This window comes from Pseudochaenichthys georgianus, chromosome 4 (assembly GCF_902827115.2).
Source record: "Pseudochaenichthys georgianus chromosome 4, fPseGeo1.2, whole genome shotgun sequence".
In the NCBI taxonomy this organism is placed as follows: domain Eukaryota; kingdom Metazoa; phylum Chordata; class Actinopteri; order Perciformes; family Channichthyidae; genus Pseudochaenichthys; species Pseudochaenichthys georgianus.
In genome coordinates this window covers 18,653,606-18,673,071 of record NC_047506.1, presented here as the reverse complement: position 1 = coordinate 18,673,071, position 19,466 = coordinate 18,653,606, and the positions used below count along the sequence as shown (strand labels likewise).

General features: G+C 40.0%; 1 protein-coding gene across 3 annotated transcripts; it reads right to left on the bottom strand.

The window, feature by feature from the left end:
- Positions 1–855: 855 nt before the first annotated feature.
- On the bottom strand, positions 856–18,925 carry crtc1b (CREB regulated transcription coactivator 1b). Of its 3 annotated transcripts, none has more exons than XM_034081956.2 (14): positions 18,743–18,925; positions 16,875–16,991; positions 16,285–16,410; positions 15,416–15,477; positions 15,056–15,150; positions 14,482–14,561; positions 14,353–14,390; positions 13,347–13,570; positions 11,974–12,125; positions 10,945–11,175; positions 10,203–10,289; positions 7,890–7,976; positions 7,636–7,810; positions 856–7,144 (listed from the first exon to the last, which is right to left on the bottom strand). In XM_034081956.2, exons 1-14 carry the CDS (start codon positions 18,866–18,868, stop codon positions 6,933–6,935), a joined length of 1,812 nt encoding a protein of 603 aa, XP_033937847.1. In that variant the 5' UTR covers positions 18,869–18,925; the 3' UTR covers positions 856–6,932. The 3 variants fall into 3 exon arrangements, with proteins under 3 accessions (XP_033937847.1, XP_033937848.1, XP_033937849.1); XM_034081957.2 differs by having other exon boundaries at positions 856–7,138; XM_034081958.2 differs by lacking the exon at positions 10,203–10,289.
- Between the last annotated feature and the right edge of the window lie 541 nt (positions 18,926–19,466).

The following is a 19,466-nucleotide window of genomic DNA, read 5'->3' as shown; positions in this document are numbered from 1 at the left end:
AATGCTGAGTTGCATCCAAAGAACACCATAGCTACTGTGAAACATGGGGGTGGAAACATCATGCTTTGGGGCTGTTTTTCTGCAAAGGGACCAGGACGACTGATCCGTGTAAAGGAAAGAATGAATGGGGCCATGTATCGTGAGATTTTGAGTGACAACCTCCTTCCATCAGCAAGGGCATTGAAGATGAAACGTGGCTGGGTCTTTCAGCATGACAATGATCCCAAACACACCGCCCGGGCAACGAAGGAGTGGCTTCGTAAGAAGCATTTCAAGGTCCTGGAGTGGCCTAGCCAGTCTCCAGATCTCAACCCCATAGAAAATCTTTGGAGGGAGTTGAAAGTCTTCGTTGTCCAGCGACAGCCCCAAAACATCACTGCTCTAGAGGAGATCTGCATGGTGGAATGGGCCAAAATACCAGCAACAGTGTGTGAAAACCTTGTGAAGACTTACAGAAAACGTTTGACCTCTGTCATTGCCAACAAAGGGTATATAACAAAGTATTGACATGAACTTTTGTTATTGACCAAATACTTATTTTCCACCATAATTTGCAAATAAATTCTTTAAAAATCAGACAATGTGATTTTCTGGATTTTTTTTTCCCCTCATTTTGTCTCTCATAGTTGAAGTGTACCTAGGATGAAAATTACAGGCCTCTCATCTTTTTAAGTGGGAGAACTTGCACAATTGGTGGCGGACTAAATACTTTTTTGCCCCACTGTATGTATATATATGTATATATTTTGTGTCATGTAAAGCAGCTTTAAATATCTAGAAATAACATGTTAATGGCAGAAGAAGTCAAACATTTTGTTTTAAGTAACAGACGTGACGTTTTTTCAAACTCAACAGCTTTTAGTGGAAATCAACATTCTGAACATTTCACAAGCATGCACATATCCAAAATAATCTTTTAAATTTTGCATTTGGAAATACAGATTACAAAATAGAAACAATAGCAAAGACAATATACAACAGGATCGAACACCATGCACGTCCACAGCAAACACGCTGTGACGTTGTAAAATGACATCGGGCCGCTTTTTTAAATCAGCATTTTCTGAAAATCAAGACTATTTGCAGAGAAACATCTGTCTTCCACATTCAATTTAATTGACATTTTCTTTCATCTTATAAACAAATGGTCACATAAGGAGAATCACATGGCAACGAAGAAATTACTACAGATCTTTTACTACGACTCATAGGACAACAGTGGTTTATGCTACTATCACTAGAAGCTTTAAGTGGAATTTAAACTATGTTTTTCCAAAGACACTTGTAGAGTCATTTAGAAAACCCTGTGTTATTAAAGGGACATTTTATTCAGACCTAAAACACCCTGGGAACAAGCAGTAAAGATGGAGCACCAACTCTTTCTTTTTCACGTGGGATCAATGATACGCCTTTTAACACAGGACTCCTGTTTAAGACTGCTCTGCTTCTTCAGTTTGGGACAAGATATCAGCTTCACTGCTTTTCAACACAACATACGCTGCGCTAACAAGTAACTCAAGAAGTGAGTGGAGGCTCAGACCACAACAAGCAGATGAGTAAACACTGCATAACTTGGAAAATATAAATTCATTTTGAGGTGATTTGTTCATCTCAAGACGGAAACGAAATTTCGTTCAGTAGCCATAAAAGTGTTTCAGTGTTTAGCTTCAAATGCCTTTTTTGTGAAATTACCTCAATGTCTCAAAATGCTAATTCATGCTCTACACGTGAGAATGTTTCACCACCAAGAAAGGATCACGCAAAGATATCCAAGTCTGCCGAACAAAGTTTACTGACTTTTTTATTTCTTGAATTTAATTGAATTAGCTGCCTAGCTTGAGTTAAATTATTTGTGTAAAATGTTGTGGCTCTTAGCTAACTCTATAGACAACAAACCAAAGACAATTAAAAAAGGAATGTAATTATTGTTTACACTATGTTATTTTCTATCTCTGATGAGCTACAACAGAAGTGCAGACCAGTTGGAGTGCATCAACTTTTCAGTGGTACAACATTTTCTACCTCCAAATATTTTGCAGGTAGATGTTTTTCTGCAGCATTTTACATTAAATAAAGGATGGTGTACTGGAGCAGAGTTGTTTGAAACATTTTCCTTTTGATTATATCTCATTGTTCTCATATGACCTGAACCCTAGCGTTACAGTGTGCTCTAGTGTTGTGTAGTCAAGATGCAGAGACTGCTTCACATGAGTATATTTCAGGTTGCCACTATCATCTATTTCTCTGTAAGAACCATGACTCGCTCAATGTGGGGGGGGGGGGGGTGACCAACAAAGAAATACATTCGGAGTGCCGTTCTGTTCCAACACGAGAGCGCAAGCTGCACTGGAGTAAGCCCTTTCTAGTTTTGCATCCCCTAAAATCTTCACAGATAAAAAAAACAAGACAAAACATATTTTACAAAGGAAAATAGAGTATTCATCTTTTTCTTTGACATGAAAATACCTCCGGAGTTTACATCCGGTGTGAAACAGTCAGCATTCACATCGGGCAGAACAGTCCCTGCTCAAGAGCCAGGAAGTTACAAATAAAGTGCGAAGCAACTAGTTGACCAAACATTGCACAAAAACAAACAAAAACACTTCACACAGTCCCACAGCTGACATGATAGGCAACAACAATAACTCAGCATAGCCAGATGTAACTCCTGTACATAACTTGGGAGAAGAATCAGCTCTATGTGTCTATCATGTCAGTCGACTGTGTAACGCACAAGCTTCAGAAGATTCAAGTCCACGTATGCAAACAATCAGTGCACGTGCCAATCTGCAAAACACAACCTGATTCCATTGTTTTAAGAAAGCCAAAGGGTTGTGCTGAAGAAGAGAGGGCCTGCGTTTTTTTTTACACTCGTACATTGCGAGATGCTACAGTGAGAAGAGAGTGATTCCTCAGAAAAGAAGAGAAGTTGGCGACTGAAGAGCAGAGAAGAAAAAAAAACTCCAAGCAGAATTTGGCAAACAGGCTAAAACTAGGACGCTGCCACAGGTAATACATTCTTATCATTCTTGAAGTAGCATTATACAGAGATGGAGGTAACAGAGCCACAGGAGAAACCCATACATGCATTGCTTTAGACTTTGTGATAGCGTTATGTTACACAAATCAAACCTGCAGAGCTATAGAAGGCCTTCGTTAAGAGGTGTTGACTGTCAATTTAGACATGCATTTTGTTTCAGCTATAGCATATGTACAAGATCAGTGTGGATGACTAGTACTCAGCAGGATGACAGGAAGGAAGTGACGGGGGGGCTCAAATCACTGTTGTATTACTGTTAATGGCTGCATTAATAGCAATGCAACACTGGAGTTTGGGCTCGAACACATGTTGTTTTAGGGATAACACATTTGGAAACATGTAATATGTAGAGAATGAGTTGTATACATTTGTTTTAGTGGCTTAAAGGAAAAATCCAACAGATTATGGGAAAGTGTTGTGCATTTCTGGGTCTTTTTCTTCCTCTGATGTGACAGGCCTGGTAACAAATGTCCGGATATTTTCAGGAAATAAAGTGAAATTTTTGATTAATTTTAAACATTGAAAGTAAGGTCCAGCATCAGTTCAGTGTAGGATTAAAGAGAAAGGGTTTCTTTCTTCTGCAGCAACTTTGCACTGATGTTTAACAGTCACACAGGAAGAGATGCAGGTGGAGGGATACATATGGAGGAAGATAGGTTTGAAAAAAACTGTTTAAAGTAAAGCTGGATTTAGGTTTCTTGTTACTCTGGTGTAGGAATATATTTGTAGTTCAGTGCACGATTTCACTCGTTGATTGTCATAGCACTACTGCAACACTCATTTTCTTAACACAAAGCCCCAATGTTGAACTAAACCTTCAGTTACAAATGTGTCCACTGACTGAAAATAAGACTATTAGAATGGCCATTTGTTGTTTTGCATTAATATTAAATTCAATACAATAAATATAAATTGTACATACTGTAGGGACATGGAGAACATAGAGAAAGAATGGCTAAGTGGACAGTGGATGAACTGTAAAGGGCCTAGCTGGAAAACAAAATTAATGTGTCCAGTATTATTGAAAAGGAGAATATTAAGCCTTTTCTTCAAATCGCTCAAAGCTGTCCTCCAATCTACTATCTCTGCCAACATCAGACACATTTAGGAGAAAACAGCCGGATACGAACACAACAGATCTTTCTTTATCTCTATATATTTGCGGTGTAATTTTTCTTTTTTTGCCTGCTTTCCCACACCATTTCAGAAGAATAAATCCAGCTCAAGTCCAGAAATAAACAATAAAACATTAAAGATGGATTTTTCCTTTAAAAGGTCTTTTTTTTTTTGTCTCATTTGCATAGGAATCACAAATCTGAAGAAGGCAAACAAAACAATGGATGCAGGGAAACAGCAGACGATTAACACTTTGACTGAATCAATTGAACATCAGTAGATAGAGTTGTGCAGTAAACCAAACGTGATTCCTTTTGGGGAGGGGGGAGGGGGTTGGAAAACCTTCCCACAGCGCTTTAGGCAAGTCAATGATTAGCACGTCTGTACATGAACATTACAATATACCAAACATGATCCCACACACTTACACACACCTCCCAGGGAAACTCTGACAAAAGGCCAAGGCAGATTAGAATTTGACACAATTTGTTCAACACATTTTGGCAAAGTCATGGATGTAGTCAGAGATGATATCAATATGTACATGTTCAGATGACACTTGACATGAAATGTGTAAACATTTTTCCGGTAAACAGTTTTAGACTCGACTACATCCCTGGTTGTTTTTGCCATTTCTAACACTGAATGGAGCTGGGCCGATGTCGGTGCTTTCTGAAATGTTGCATACAATACTGAATATATAAATACACTCATATTCTTTCTTAAACAGGCCCGGTATGTACTTCATCCAGTTTACAACATGGGAGTAATCACAGACGCTCTACAATGAAAATATCCTCATATTTCGAAATAAAAATTTGCATCATACGAAAACAACCAGTCAGAAAAGGGTGTCAAACTCATTTCATCGCGGGCCACATTAGCATTATGGTTGCACTCAGAGGGCCGGTTGTAACTTTAAACCTATATATAAATGTAATATATATTATATATGTAATGTATTATATTACATGATTGCCCCTACATTGGATTATTATCACATAATAATAACTTCATAATTAACTACGTCTGAAAGCAGAAGTCAAGGGCAAATCATTGAAAGTCTCTTCAGTGTGCATGTTCCAAATTGAGATGCATTGTGGGACATGTAGTTTATGGACAATGTGCTTCTGTAAAGCGGCATGTAACCGTATAATAAACATATTATATTCTTTGCAAATTAAGACGCAGGCCGGATTTGTCCCGTGGGCCTTGAGTTTGACAGCCCTGATTTAGAGGAGTTGATACTGTTAAATATCCAACGATGGACAAATAAATCCTAAACTCGGCATGGTGCTGTTGTTATTGACGACCTCTATGGCAAAGGTCGTTAGCATTTTTATTAGAGCTTCCCTGTCAAGGAGCAAAAAAGCCTCCCCATAATTGCGCTCCTTCTCAAACACTTTAAACCCATCCTTTGATTACTTTAGTGTTTTCGCCACACTTTAAAAAACATCAACAATTTGGCTATAAACTGTACCGATACAAAATACAGTACATTGATTTGTCAAACCTTACACAACATAATCACAAATATCACTGACCAAAAGTTGAGTTCCTCTCAAATACAAGAAAATGTTACAATAAGTTACGAAAATACGTTGTCACATCAGACACTTAAGTAGAACAGTAGAATACTCATGTAAGGCAAAATCAGGTGATTTCACAGTGACGACTTAAAAAGATTTAAGATTTTACTGTTTAAAAACAGACAGCTTTCTTCACTGAGAAGATGCTCAGTCTGGATCTGGATCTGGATCTGGATATATATATATATATATATATAGGCTTTTCACTGGCAGAAAATTAATTTGGATGTGTTTTCTTGCTTTCTAGTTAAATAGAAATACCTGATGATTTTCTCAGAAAAAGTTAATTCAAGTGGCGTTAAACCAACCCTTTTCTGGAGCACGCAGCATTTTGTGGAGCTGTGCTAAAACTATGATATTCAGATTGGACCGTTGGGCTGCAGCATGGCAACGTCTACAAGTCCTACATCAGAGAATGGCACATCGAACACCAAAGAGCAACTATGGGGAGGTTTTGCACTCCTTCATTAACCAAGTAGCTTAACAAACACATATACAAATATGTTAGTAATTAATAAATAGACACAAAGTACATCAGTGCAATTTTACACTATGCGTACAGAGAGCATTTTGGCATCAAATTTAAATATGAAACGGAATATAAAATCTTTAACTAAATAAATAACATGAAACTACATAAAGCATCAAAACAAACAGTACATGATGAAAAAAACATTTGGTTGTCAAAAATAAAGCTTTGAGTGTGAAATAGAAAGCCGTCGCGGCACGATGGGACAAGCGAACCGGCTGTGGTTTGTTTTTCTTCTTCTTTTGTTTTTTTAATACAGCCGCTACAACAGGTAGGGTTGAACCCAACGTCCGAGCAGCTTCCTGCTACGAGCAAATATCACAAAACAAAAGTGGATATGAAAAGAAAAAAAGTCAAATGTGCTATTTTTGGAATATATGTGGCATGTAATGGTACACTGTAAACACAGCAGGCTAGAGAAAGCGCTGAGCAACGAATCTCATTCAAAACGACAGCGAGGCCATTCCCTGGCAAGCCACTGAATGTCTTTTTCCCTGTTGTCTTTTGGTGGCGCATCATTTCAAAGGGAGTCGAGGGCGAGATCGGACAGCTGGACGGCCATGCAACGAGGGAGAGGGTTCATCCGGCCCTTTGGTTCTCTCATTCACAAGTTAGTGTGTTTTTTTTTCTTCTCCTTGTTCTCGACCAGCTTCTCACGTTACAGCCTGTCCATCCTGAACGTGTCCTCGGTGGCAGGGTCGGTGAGCACCATGTCGGGGTCGTTGAGCATGTGCAGTCCGTCCAGGGTGAGCGGGTCGATCTTCAGCTCGTCCAATGGGAACTGAGAGTCTGCGTCGAAGCTGACGTCCCCGACGCCCGCCAGAGAGTTGGTCAGCTCTTTGGAGAGGCTGGGCGGAGACTCGCCTGTGACTGAGACACGTGACGTCAGAGGAACAAATGGGAACTGACATCCCAAACAAACAGGCAGGCACCCTTTAAACTCGCTCTAAGTTTGACAGTGAGGAACACAGGCAGGCGAGTCCACCAATATCAATTAATAAACTACCTGGCCACTAAAATAACAAAATAAGTCGTTTAAACTTGCATTCAAATATAAATAAATTCCTACATATTTTGTATTTAAAGTGCAACTACTGCAACACAGTATCATTTAGGATGAGGTCAGTGAACCTGTAGTTGCTTGTGTTAAAACAGTAAAGGCTAATTTGATCCTGGGGAAGCAAGTCAAACGTAATACTTCTCATGATATTCGTCATACAGTCCAGTTCTCTGTAATTTAACCATGATTGTGTTCCATAGAAGAGAATAAAGGGTGTTAAACGTGACCGGGGCAAAACACTAAGAGTTTTTTTGCACACATGTACAATAAGGTGTATCTGATGGACAGGTGGTGTTGCTACCTGTGAGAATGATGTTGGGGATGTTGCCGTGGTTACTGTAGCCGAGCTGCTGCGAGTCCTGTAAGCTGCTCCCGGTGAGGCCCATCATGGCCGCCTGTGTGTAGTTGAGGGTGGAGCACTGGTTGTAAAGGCTGTTTGAGTTGATGGGGTTCTCGATCATGTTGAACTGCTCCAGCTTTAGCACAGAAAGATAAAGTCAGGTACAGAGGGGGGAACACTTTTCTGTCATTGTTGCTTTTCGTTGCTTTTGTCACCTGGTGAGAGAGGGCATTGGTCTGCCTTAATGTCAACTGCTGATCGTAGAAGGAGTCACCAAATATACTGCCCACCATGGGAATGTGCTGGAGAAAGAGAAGTGAGTCCCACAAATCAGAACAGATGTCAGGAACGCAGATACATATAAAAGTCTGTAATTAAATGAGCCAGAAGGCAAGTTATCTGGGCCCACAGGCAGACAGTTCAGCGATGGAAAAACACAAGCAAACACACAACAGTCAGTCTGAGCAGTGCCCGAAGAAGCAAATGGGTTTCATGACCAGGGCTGTCGTGGTTATGAGACAAAAGAGGAGGTTGATGAACCAATTTTAAAAAAGTGATTCTCCTAAACACCTAACTTTAACTTTAAATGAAAAAACATAAAATGGAAATATGAAAGCGTGGCTGTTTTCCCCATCGCTCAGGACAGGACACACAACAGTGCTGTTTTAACCGCAGCAGCCCTGTTCACTGTAACACAAAACACAATCAACCTGCTAAAAAGGGAAGTTCTAGTATTCCTCCACCGAAGTGATATCCTGACATGTTTGTCCTTTACAACTATCGGTCAGCGTAGCACTTAGATCTCACTCTGGCTGTTTTCCAAACGTGGCAACAGCAGCTTTCCAAATGAAGATGTATTTAAGAAACAGTTTTACCAAACTGCAAAGCGTATTTACAGAAGATGAACTTTCAGGCTGAAACAACTACCTGCATCATTGGATCACCTCTCTTTTCATTATTTTGGCCTTTATTTCATCTTTTGACATCAGTCAAATTCGAACACAGTGTGTTGATGATTTCTGTAACTATGATATTTTTTGTCAAGTTGCAGTAGATCAAAAGTAAGACAGTCTTTCCTAAATCTCTACATTGTTGATGGTGGGAAAATATTGATTTATTTAGGTAGTCAAGGTTGACAAAGTGTAACAACACTGGCCAGATAGTAAAATACTGGAATGTCCCTTGGAAATGTTCTTGCAATGATGAAAGCACTAAAACTGAAACAAATCTGAACCGAAGGGCTTTACAACTTAATTCGATAGTAAAAGCCCCCCACAAAGAAATCGTTCCAGTCCACTGAAGAAGTCAATATGGAGGCAAACAGTGATTACATTTAAAATATTTTAAAATCAGCTTGGCAAATGTTTTAAAGAGGGAAATAAATCCAACACAATCGATACATGATACACACGCTGCGTTTTGTGGGAGTGAAATGGAATTCAATCATAACTTTTTTAGTTAACAAACAACCTCCCAAGGGTATCATTAATCAAATGATCTGCTATTCAACAATTAAATTATATATTTTAGTTTTAACATTGCCATTGATAACTTCATTTCATTTTCTTTACTTGATGTGAGTAATTGCTTTACTTGATGTGGCCTTGCACCTTGAAAAGCACTAAACACAGAAAGTGTATTATTAAAACACATGCAAGCTGTCTTTGCCTTTCTGCCAAATGTTTTACTGAAGTCAGGATAAGCTCAGATGACTTTCCCCCAGTGGAGAGAGTGATATGTTTTGTTTGTGTGTATGTATATAACAGATGTAAACTGAATTTAGCTCTTTGCTCCGATAGACTCACAATAGACCAACGGCTAATTTTACCATTAAAGGGAAGCATTGCCTTTCAACCAGCTCTGGATCGTTCCAATGAGGTTGGTTTGAGCCAATAAACAATGTTTGGCTTTCTTTCCATGTTATTGTCTGGGGGGCTCTGGGCTCCAGTGACAAGCAGTGAAATCCGAACATCTCTCACTTGCACATTGCAATGGTAAAGTCCGGTTTAAATTCAGCAAATGTTCCCTTCAAGTCTGACTGCTGATAAAGGATCATAGTACGATTTAAAAAAAAGTCAAGAACATTATTGTTGGTCTATTTGTTTATTCGTAAGGAGTAACAAAACGAGACAAAAAACCTGAGACCCATCATAACTGCAGCTCATCCTGAGAGAAGTGTCTAAATCCTGTGTGGTGCATAAAGGGGACGTCAGACTATTCATTTTTACTGAAGAGACCATGAAGGCACCATTGTGCAACTTTATGAAACCTAGCTCTACTGGTCGATAACAGCTAACTGCTAACGTTTATTAACTTGAAGTCTAACCACCACTATCGCCATGTTGTCATGCACACAGTGAGGAGTGAGGGACAGGGGTGATGAAGAAATGAGTGTGCAGCTGTTGACACCATGAGTGGTTACTGCCGGTACAGAGGATGAAAAGCAGCCTAAACTCATCTACAGTTAGCTTTCCCCAGGCGTGACGACCTTCCCCAAACAGCAGCTAGCTCGGTGGGTGGGCCCTTACTTGAGGCGAGCCGCCGGGGGAGAAGCCTTGATTGGAGACGGGGGAGGTTGGAGACTGAGTGGCTGGTGAGCCAGTCTGATTGCGGTACTGTTGGAGGGAAGAGGGTTAGCTAGCACTAAGCTTCATGCCTTTCACACACAAATCTCAAAGGGCGGGATGTGAGAGGGCATCACGCATCGATCTGCTCATTATGTACAGTGTGTTTGGGTGGGAAATTATACCAATCACCACCAGATCAATTGGGAAAACTCTTTGGCTGTTTCTGATGTGATTCTGGAAAGTGTGATTGTGGAATCTGCTAGTCCTACTTTGGTTAAATGGTAAAGGTAAAGTGGTGTATTACTGTGTATCATAAGCTTATTTCATCTACTTTCTTGCTTCAGTTCACACTCATCCATCCAATAAAATAGGAAAATGATCCTACACAAAAGCTTACAAATTGCTAAATATTGAGAACATATAAATCAGATTTAAAAGACATGAAGAAATCTTACTTCAAATGAACATAACAAAAAAGTTAAAAAGGCATACTTATTAGATGATGAGCTTATATACATTTCCCCTAGTAAGGAGTACAAAATCCTCAAGTCTCAAAACCCAGTGACATAAAAATAATACTGATATTTCCTGGCATGTATTCTGTGTATCTTAATAACTTTCAGAACAATAAGGCGGCAAAATGATTAGAAGATTAAACAAAATGTCTTTATCTCTGCTTCCACCAAATGTCTTAGTTTCTTACCGAGCTGATGCTGGCGGTGGTCTGGCTGTGGCTGTCTGGGGAGGGGCTGCTGGAGGTGGTCCCGGGGGAGGCCAGGGGGGGCAGGGTGATGAGTTGGATGCCCTGCGACAGCGCCTGCTGCTGCTTCAGGAGGTCGTTCAGCAGCTGAGCCTGGGCCTGCGCCGTCAGCTGGTTGAACAGAGGGAGCTGGGAGAGCTGCTGCTCCAGGGTCAGCAACTCTGTGGACATGTTCTGAAGGAACACGCATAGACTCTGTTTAGGCTGGTCCCGAAAAATGTGACATAAGTTAAATGTACGGAAGAGTATTTCAGTGCAATTCAGTTCCTCGTCCTCCGAGTGCCAGGCTTTCGTTAGTATACATTTTGACTGTTCCTCTACTAAAAAACGTCAAACCATCCAATTCTAATGACCATAGGTAATAGTTTGGAGATGTTCTTATGTCAAAACTGATTTTCTTTACTAATCTCTTTAGCAAGCGAACAACAAAACCAGTTGACAACAAAAACCATAACAACATAACAACAAAACCAGTTGAATGTTACAGTGTAGAGCAGCAAACTAAAACTACAGAGCTTAAGGACACATGTTTAAAATGAACATTTCACTCAAAAGTAAAACATACATATTGTTCCTCTTACCTGTGGTGCTCTCTATCAATCTACATTGTTTTGGTGTGAGTTTCCATGGAGATGTCTGCCTACTTTTGTTATGTTGTTATATAATTGAAGTATATGGCATGTTGCTCTCAAAGAGCCAAAAAATACTTAAAAACTTCCAAGCCATGTCTATTTTCAGAAATCATGACCCAGTTACTCAAGATAATCTTCAGGCCTCGCTGTGAGCAGTCTCATGTAGGAACCATTTTCTTTCTTTTATCTTTCTTTTTTTCTTACAGATTCTATTTGGTGAAAATCTCAAATCACAACAAAATGATTGATAGACAGCACTACAGGTCTGAGGAACATCATGTTTGTTTGTTTTTACTTCTGGGTAAAGTATTCCCTCATAGTTCTCAGAGCAGATCCTTACCTGTGTGATGTTGACGGGTGAGGAGAGGGTGGGGGAGAGCTGCTGGGGGGACTGCTGGAGATGGAGTTCAGAGGTGAGGGTGAGCGGCACCACGGGGGGCTGCCGGCGCTGAGACGTTACAGTCATGGTGGGCTGGGGGGAGCTGGTAATGCCTGGGGAGGGACATAATAATAATAATAATAATCATCATCATCATCATAGGGAAGACAAAGGTTTCTTTGTTTCCCACTCAACTCAAACCAACAGAGTGCTGTAAAGTTAAAACACAAACCTTTATCGATCAATTTCATATTGCCTACCAATTGCTGTGAAATATTGCAGGGCTGCGATATTATTTTCATTTTTAATTAATCTGGATAATGTGATTCATTGTTTATTGTATTAAATGTCAGACAATTGGGAAAATGTCCATTCCAGTTTCTCAAAGTCCAAAGTGACATCTTTATACAAGTCTTTCTTTTTACAGTCTAAAACCCAAGGATATTACGTCTAATATGATATAAGAATGGTAAAAGCATATTTGAGGGCGCATTCACACCAGCCTTTTATAGTCCGGTTGAATCGAACCCTGGTGCGTTTCGCCGCTTGGTGCGGTTCGTTTGGGTCGGGGTGAACACAGTCCGAGACCTCTTAAGTGAACTAAACAACCGGACTCTGGTCCGCTAAAAGAGGTGGTACAAGAACGCGGGTGTCTTCATTTCTTGAGTGAAAGAGTGAAGCAGAATGATGTGTTGAACACAGGTTGAACAGTGTCGTGTAAAGTAAAAACAACTATCAAACTAAAAACTATACATAAAAGTCAGAGCCACCTGCCGTCGGTGAAACCCCTTCCTTACTGCAGAACGTCTCATTATATGCATTATAATGTTTTGCATCGCACGTTGTCTGATTATATATATGCGCCGTTGCTGTTGATATGATCTCCAGATTAACAGCAGCATGAAAATAACCTGCCGATGCTCCATGGCGGAGCCTCTGGTAGAAATTGCCGGGATTTGCGTTTTTACCCCCTTAATGTCTGACCAATTGTTGAACAGCATTTCCGAGCACATGACTTGTGTTTAAAGTTTATAGTCCTTTTGAGTGTGAACGCAAACCGATACTTCTGAAAAATGAAACAATGTAACAAACTGTGAACAGAGAAGCGGACTATTAGGTGTGAATGCACCCTGAGAGGCTGAAAAAAGCTAATTAATGAGTATCAAAATGGTTGGAGATTTTATTTCTGTCTATCAATTCATACATTTTTCATTTTAATTGTTGCAGCATCCAATATCTTCAACTCTTTTAAAAGATGAATTGTGTTGTTAAAAATGTAATCATTTTCTTTAACAGCTGGTTAACTTTGAGTGTTTTTCTAATAGTAACTTTACCATGGCTGGCGGCGCTGATGCCCAGGTGGGTGAGGTTGGTGGTCAGGCTGCCCGTGCTGGTGGAGGCGCTGAGGGAGGGGAAGGCCACGGTGTCCTCGGGGTCCAGCGGGGTGGACAGTGGGGGGGGGAACTGGATGTTGGTCAGGTCAGGCAGCGAGCCCCCGGTGTTGTGTGCAGCAGGAAGCAAGGACAGGTTCAACTCCTGGTCGGGTGATGGGAATATACTAAAAGACAAGAAGTGCTGTCAGACAGGAGAAGAGCTGCTCTCATATTGAACTACTTTGGAAAAAGTTTTACATGATTAGCACCCTTTGGGTTTCTACAGGGATGTTTATCAAATTGTGTTTAAGTTTAGTTTATTTGGATCCTCATCGCACACATACAAGACAAGCACTGGACAATTCAGATACTTATCCCAGTGTCCACCACTCATTGCAAATAATCAAATCAAGAGTGTCAAGAGTACATATTACCCGTATTAGCCAATCCACAGACTCGGACTAACCGCCCACAAAACCCATCAACATAATCAACGTCACGTCTGTATTTTGGTCAAAGCTTAGCCAAACTAGATTGTACATTTCTTCAACACCTCTATTTAAAAGATGCTGTTTCACTGAATGTTTCATCCAACCTTACTGTTCTTCTGTGATTTGTATAGGGAGTCAATTCCATTCATAACTCAGTACCATTGGTTTGATGTGCATCTCATGTACAATTGTAAATTAGAAGGCCTATCTTGATTGAAAGATACTTTATTATGCAGAATAAAAAGGAGTCTTTGTAAGAGAGATATCTCTGATAAACACAAATGGTTGATCGGTTTGTTACTACCATAATAAGTAGTTCCTACAGTTCCAGCGACATGTTAATGTTTCCAGCATCTTTCCACTGTACCTCAACCAGCTGTCTTGTATCAGTGCACTTACAGCATGACTTATTTATAGCAGTGTGACTGACGGGTCACAGTTTGACTGGAACGATAATAAAACAATAGACCACTCACTTGATTCCTGGGACATCACATGTGTTTGATGAATCATCCTGAGGAGAAAACATAATAATGAGCCGTAAATCTGACGTGGTTCACATAAAAAGTGTCCATCTGGTTAGCCCTTCCCTTTCCCGTCAGTACCTTCTTGTCATCCCACAACTGTTCCTGCGCATCCTCGTTTGACTCAGAGTTCTCGGTCCCAGGCACTGTTAGCAGCAGTACTAATAAGGGAAACAGCAAGACACAGGCTTTGCTTTGAAAAGAATGCATGACAATACAAATCAGGGCAAGAAATGAGTCATCAATATCTGAGCCAGTCAGGCAGAATAAAGCTGTGCACTAGATTTCTGAGCGTCTAAAAATAGCAAGGTGACCACCAGACAGACCGAGTGGATGCCAGCCAATCTTGGCTTCATTATACGAGAGCCTCACACATAAAAAGACATAATCCATGGATAATTAGTGAATTATTGATCCTCCCCTGTAGCTCACACTGAGTCAGCTCCATTCAGAGATGTTACTTCTCTGCAGAGTACCATAGCAGCTTGCTGAAGCACTTCTTTGCCTTGGATCAGTATCCATTTACTCCATACATATTTCATCAAGAGTCTAGATCTACTTCAACCCTTTTATGTCATTTAAAGTTTGCAGCCTGCATTAGTACACTGCACATTAATAAATGAGTGCGGCTCTGTGTGTTTTGTAACTCCATTACCTCGTTTAGGCTGCAGCTCCTGTGATCCCCCGGCAAACACCTCCTGGGGTTTGGGATTCATGGCGCTCTGGTGTAAGGCAGAGTCTGAATTTGTCCTGTATGTGTGAGAAAGATTAGATGTCAGCAAAATCCCAGCTAAATCCCCTAACCTGGCAGACAGCCAATTCTTCAGCTTCCCATCCAGGAAGACCCACATTCTGTTACAGACCTTTACTTGCCTTCAAACAGCTAAATGTGCCCTTTATGTTGGGCTACTTTTAAAATGTTGTACAAACATGGATGCTTTAACGTTCTAATTGAGCTGTGTTGTTGTGTATCTTAGTTCAAATGTGGGCATATGGACAAGGGGAGTTAGCTTACCTTCTCCAGCTAGTGTCTGGTGGTGGGGAGAGGTAAACTGAGCTGTAAGGACAGCTGTCGATGTGAATTTCGTTAAGGCGAATAAAGTAGAAGGGATGAAAAATGGATCGGAGCTAATCCACACTTTCATGTCTGCTGGCTGATTCAACCTGATACATAATAACTAACCACACTCACAAGTGTTGTAAGGATTCAATTACTTTGAAAAAGGCTTTAGTCAGTGTCTTGTTATCCAATATATGTCAAAAAAAGTCTAACAAAACACAGTATCGCATTGTATTGTTTCATGTAAGGCTCAAATATGTGGAACGAGGCAGAGCTACATTCAATTATTTATTCTGTTCCTATCTGTCTCAGATGTTATTGGTTTTATTTATTTAAAACACATTTGGGAAATGACTTGATTTAGTTTAACGTTGCGATTAAGTGTGATGCTTTCCATTTACAGACTATGTTTTAACAGGTGTTTCCTGGAAAGCTTGGCGGTTTGTTACTGACTGAAGGTCAAGCATGTAAAGAACAGCCTGTCTATCACTGTATGAAACATACATGAAAATCCACAGCTGTAGGAGCCTCTGATATCATTTAGATATAAACACAAAAGTTAGACTAACTACAAGTAAAGTCATATTTCTGGTTTTGAGCTTTTTCGGTACTAAGAAGATGATAGACACCACTAGACAAGGAGCAGTACATTATAAGAAACCTGTTCAAACCTTCCTAAAATATTATGTTCCTCTTAACATGCTGACTTAAATGACACAGTTAACTAGAGAGGCAAACTTTCGGTAGCCGACTTAGAAGCATCAAACAAAAATGAATGTTAGTAAAACAACACCAAAATGCTTCCAAGAACAAAAAAAGGATATTTGGCGTCCATGTTTGTCGACTGACAGCGGCCGGCGGTGAGGAGACGTGATGCGGTTGCGGTCACGGTAAACGCGCTCCACCAGCCCGTGGTGTCTAGTAGTCCGACTGGTGTCCAGCACAGAGTTCTAGATTTGAACACAGCAGGTGAATGAGGCCAGCAAAACAGCATTCTCATAGGACAAAACTATTTTAGGATAGATGTTTTAGGATAAATGTCTTAGCATGGTGCAAATGTGTTCATTTAAAAAATGAGTCAAGCCATGGGCCCCCCATACTGATGCTCGAGTTGGCAAATGTATTTAAAGATGGAAAGCCATGACAAGCAATGATATACTTTAAAATGTAGGAACCAAATTACATTGCAGGGTAAAACTACACACTTCTTTGCACCCCTGGACCATGATAACAACCTGGTAGGACTATGCAGCCGTTCAAGACTCAGCTACGCCTGCAGACTTCTCTGTTTTTGAGCCAAAACAAACGGATAACTGCAAACTTTGTTTTAGTTCATTATCACCAACAGCTTAGCAAGGTACACTGATTGAGAACAAACCATTGATTTACCAGCCGAGAGAGGCTAAGGGCTCACCTGAAAAGGCAGGTCAATGTTGCCATTTCCAATCTGATTGACATTGGGCAGTGAGCCTCCATAGTACTGTCCACGATTCTGCCCTAGTTGCAAATACTGGGTCTTCTGTAACTGCAACTGTGCAAAGTAAAATTGCATGAAAGCATGAGTGAATGATTTATCTGATTTACAAATAAAGTGATGCTAAAAATGAATGACACCTGCCAGTCCACAGGGGTGAAATGGAAGATAGATTGACAGATGAAAAATGATGAGACAGGCAAATTGGCTTTTTCAAGAACAACCAGCAGACAGCTTTCATAGCAAAACAAAAAACAGAATCACATCACCTGATGTGACTGACACCTGACTGACAGCTGGTGTGATTTCAGTCCTTCAATGTAACACACCTGGTGATAACATTAGCCATGTGTCTTAACACAAAACCAGTCACAAAAGTAATGCATGGTATTACAAAAACAGTGATGGAAGTGTTCTGTTACTTATAATGAGTATGTAAGTCGCTTTGGATAAAAGCGTCTAACAAGTAACATGTAATAATGAAGTTGATAATGATCTGAACAAATACAATGGATTGATGTTGAGATGGCAACACAAAGACATCGGGCAGAGACGATCAGCTGACTTTAATTTAGTTTTTTCCCTGCAATAAATGACAGGACAGCTCAGATATACACGGATGAAGGCGTGTGGAAAGTGGGCATCATTTCCTGCAATTGGGCCAATAATTAGCCCAAACACTTCCTGGCAACAAGATTTCACTACTACTGTGGCTGAAACAATGTGTTTATTACTTGATTATCAGTTAATTAAATGTCAACAACTTTGATTATTGATCATTTTGGTAATTTTCCTGAAATAATACAATAATATTAAAGTGTCACCATAATGTTAAATAAGGTTTACATTACTCTCTGATTTTCACAATAATCTAAGGCTTTTATTTAATTATTTTCACCATCAATTAATCAATTATTTATTCTATAAAAGGTCAGAGGGATGGTACAAAATTCAAAAATATTAGCGTTATCATATACAGAGAATGGCAGCAAATCCTCACAGGAACCCAAACATTTGGCATTATTGCTTTAAACACATTATTCTATAAATACTTTATTTTCTAATTCATTTATTTCACATCAATGGCTGAAAAAAATCAGTCATTTCCAAGTTACAACCTCAACGAATAAGGAAACTATTTACTGTTGACAGGAAAAAGTAGCTTCCCATATTGCTCCTCATCCTTCAAGAAAACTGAAATATGTTTTAATAGATTTTTTTGTTAATATAATTATACTTTTCTTGGATTAAAAAAGAAAAAAGGAACACCACATTTTCCTTAATAACGCTAAATCTTGACAAAGACGTACTCAATAACACATACTGTTAAGCGATGGTTAACAGCAAGGAAACAACATCACATCTGGAAAAGCTGGTTAAAACATCTGGCTGGCCAGCAAATGATAACTTAGACCTCTGAGTGATATTGCTTCATATGTTGTCTAGCAGCTGACTTTCCTAACATGTTGTTATACAATTATTTACATGTCGGTGATTTGTTTGCTAACGAAAAGGACACCAGTGACTAGTCAATCCAGCACAGGTGCACATTATTATTCACAGCTCCAGCACGCTAGCTAAGCTAACGCTGCACACGAGTAGCTGGTTATATCGGAAAAACGCTGGCAGGATTTAAAGCTGAACAGGCACGGTGAAAGCATTATTTGATTGTGGTGAACTGACATTGATATTAGAGGATGTTAAGGTCAACTTTAGCATCCCAGCGTTCAGGTTTATCTCCGCAGCGCTCGACAGCTGCCAAACAGCGATGCAACAAAACATAAACAGCCGAAGTGTGCAGCTCTTACCCGAGCAGCTCTGGTGATGTTCAGCTCTTTCATCACTTCTTCAAAAGCAGCAGTTTCCTCCGCCTGTTTCTGATTATGTAAAGCGATTTTTTCGCTAAATTTGCGAGGATTGTTAGAGGACGCCATCTTTCCCCTCTTCTTCTCAATGGAATGTTACGTTACGCACCACGCTAGGGCCTTCTGGTGTCGTCATCACGCACGGTCAGCGTAGTGTGTTGATGTTCTTCGCCTTTTGCACCTGCTGTCAATAGAGAACCGCAGTGACGCGTCCTAAAACCCGGATGTAAAGTTCTTCCGGTTCCTTCGTCAAAAACGCAATGCAATTTCTCCATAGGATTTTGGAAAATAGCTCGAAATAAGGTCTGTGGTTGACACACATTTAAAAGAGGGATCACGTTTTGTTCAGCAGGATAATCTCCACATGTCTCCCTTACTTTTATAATTTTTGAATCATAAATCTAGTCGCCAAAAGCGAAATGCTAACGTTATGCTATAAACGAACTACAAGCCAGTACAGCAGCAGGGTCGCACGACTTCAACGTCACGCCAACTTAAGATCGTTTCAACTGACTTGCACTGAAACTGCACTTTGAACACTTTAAATATATTAACATTTTAAACTGTATACCCCGTTTATCTAGGCCCTTTTTGTTTTGTTTTATGTATACATGTCACACTGTGGGAAACGATATTTCTGGATGTATAACACATGTAGAATTTGTTT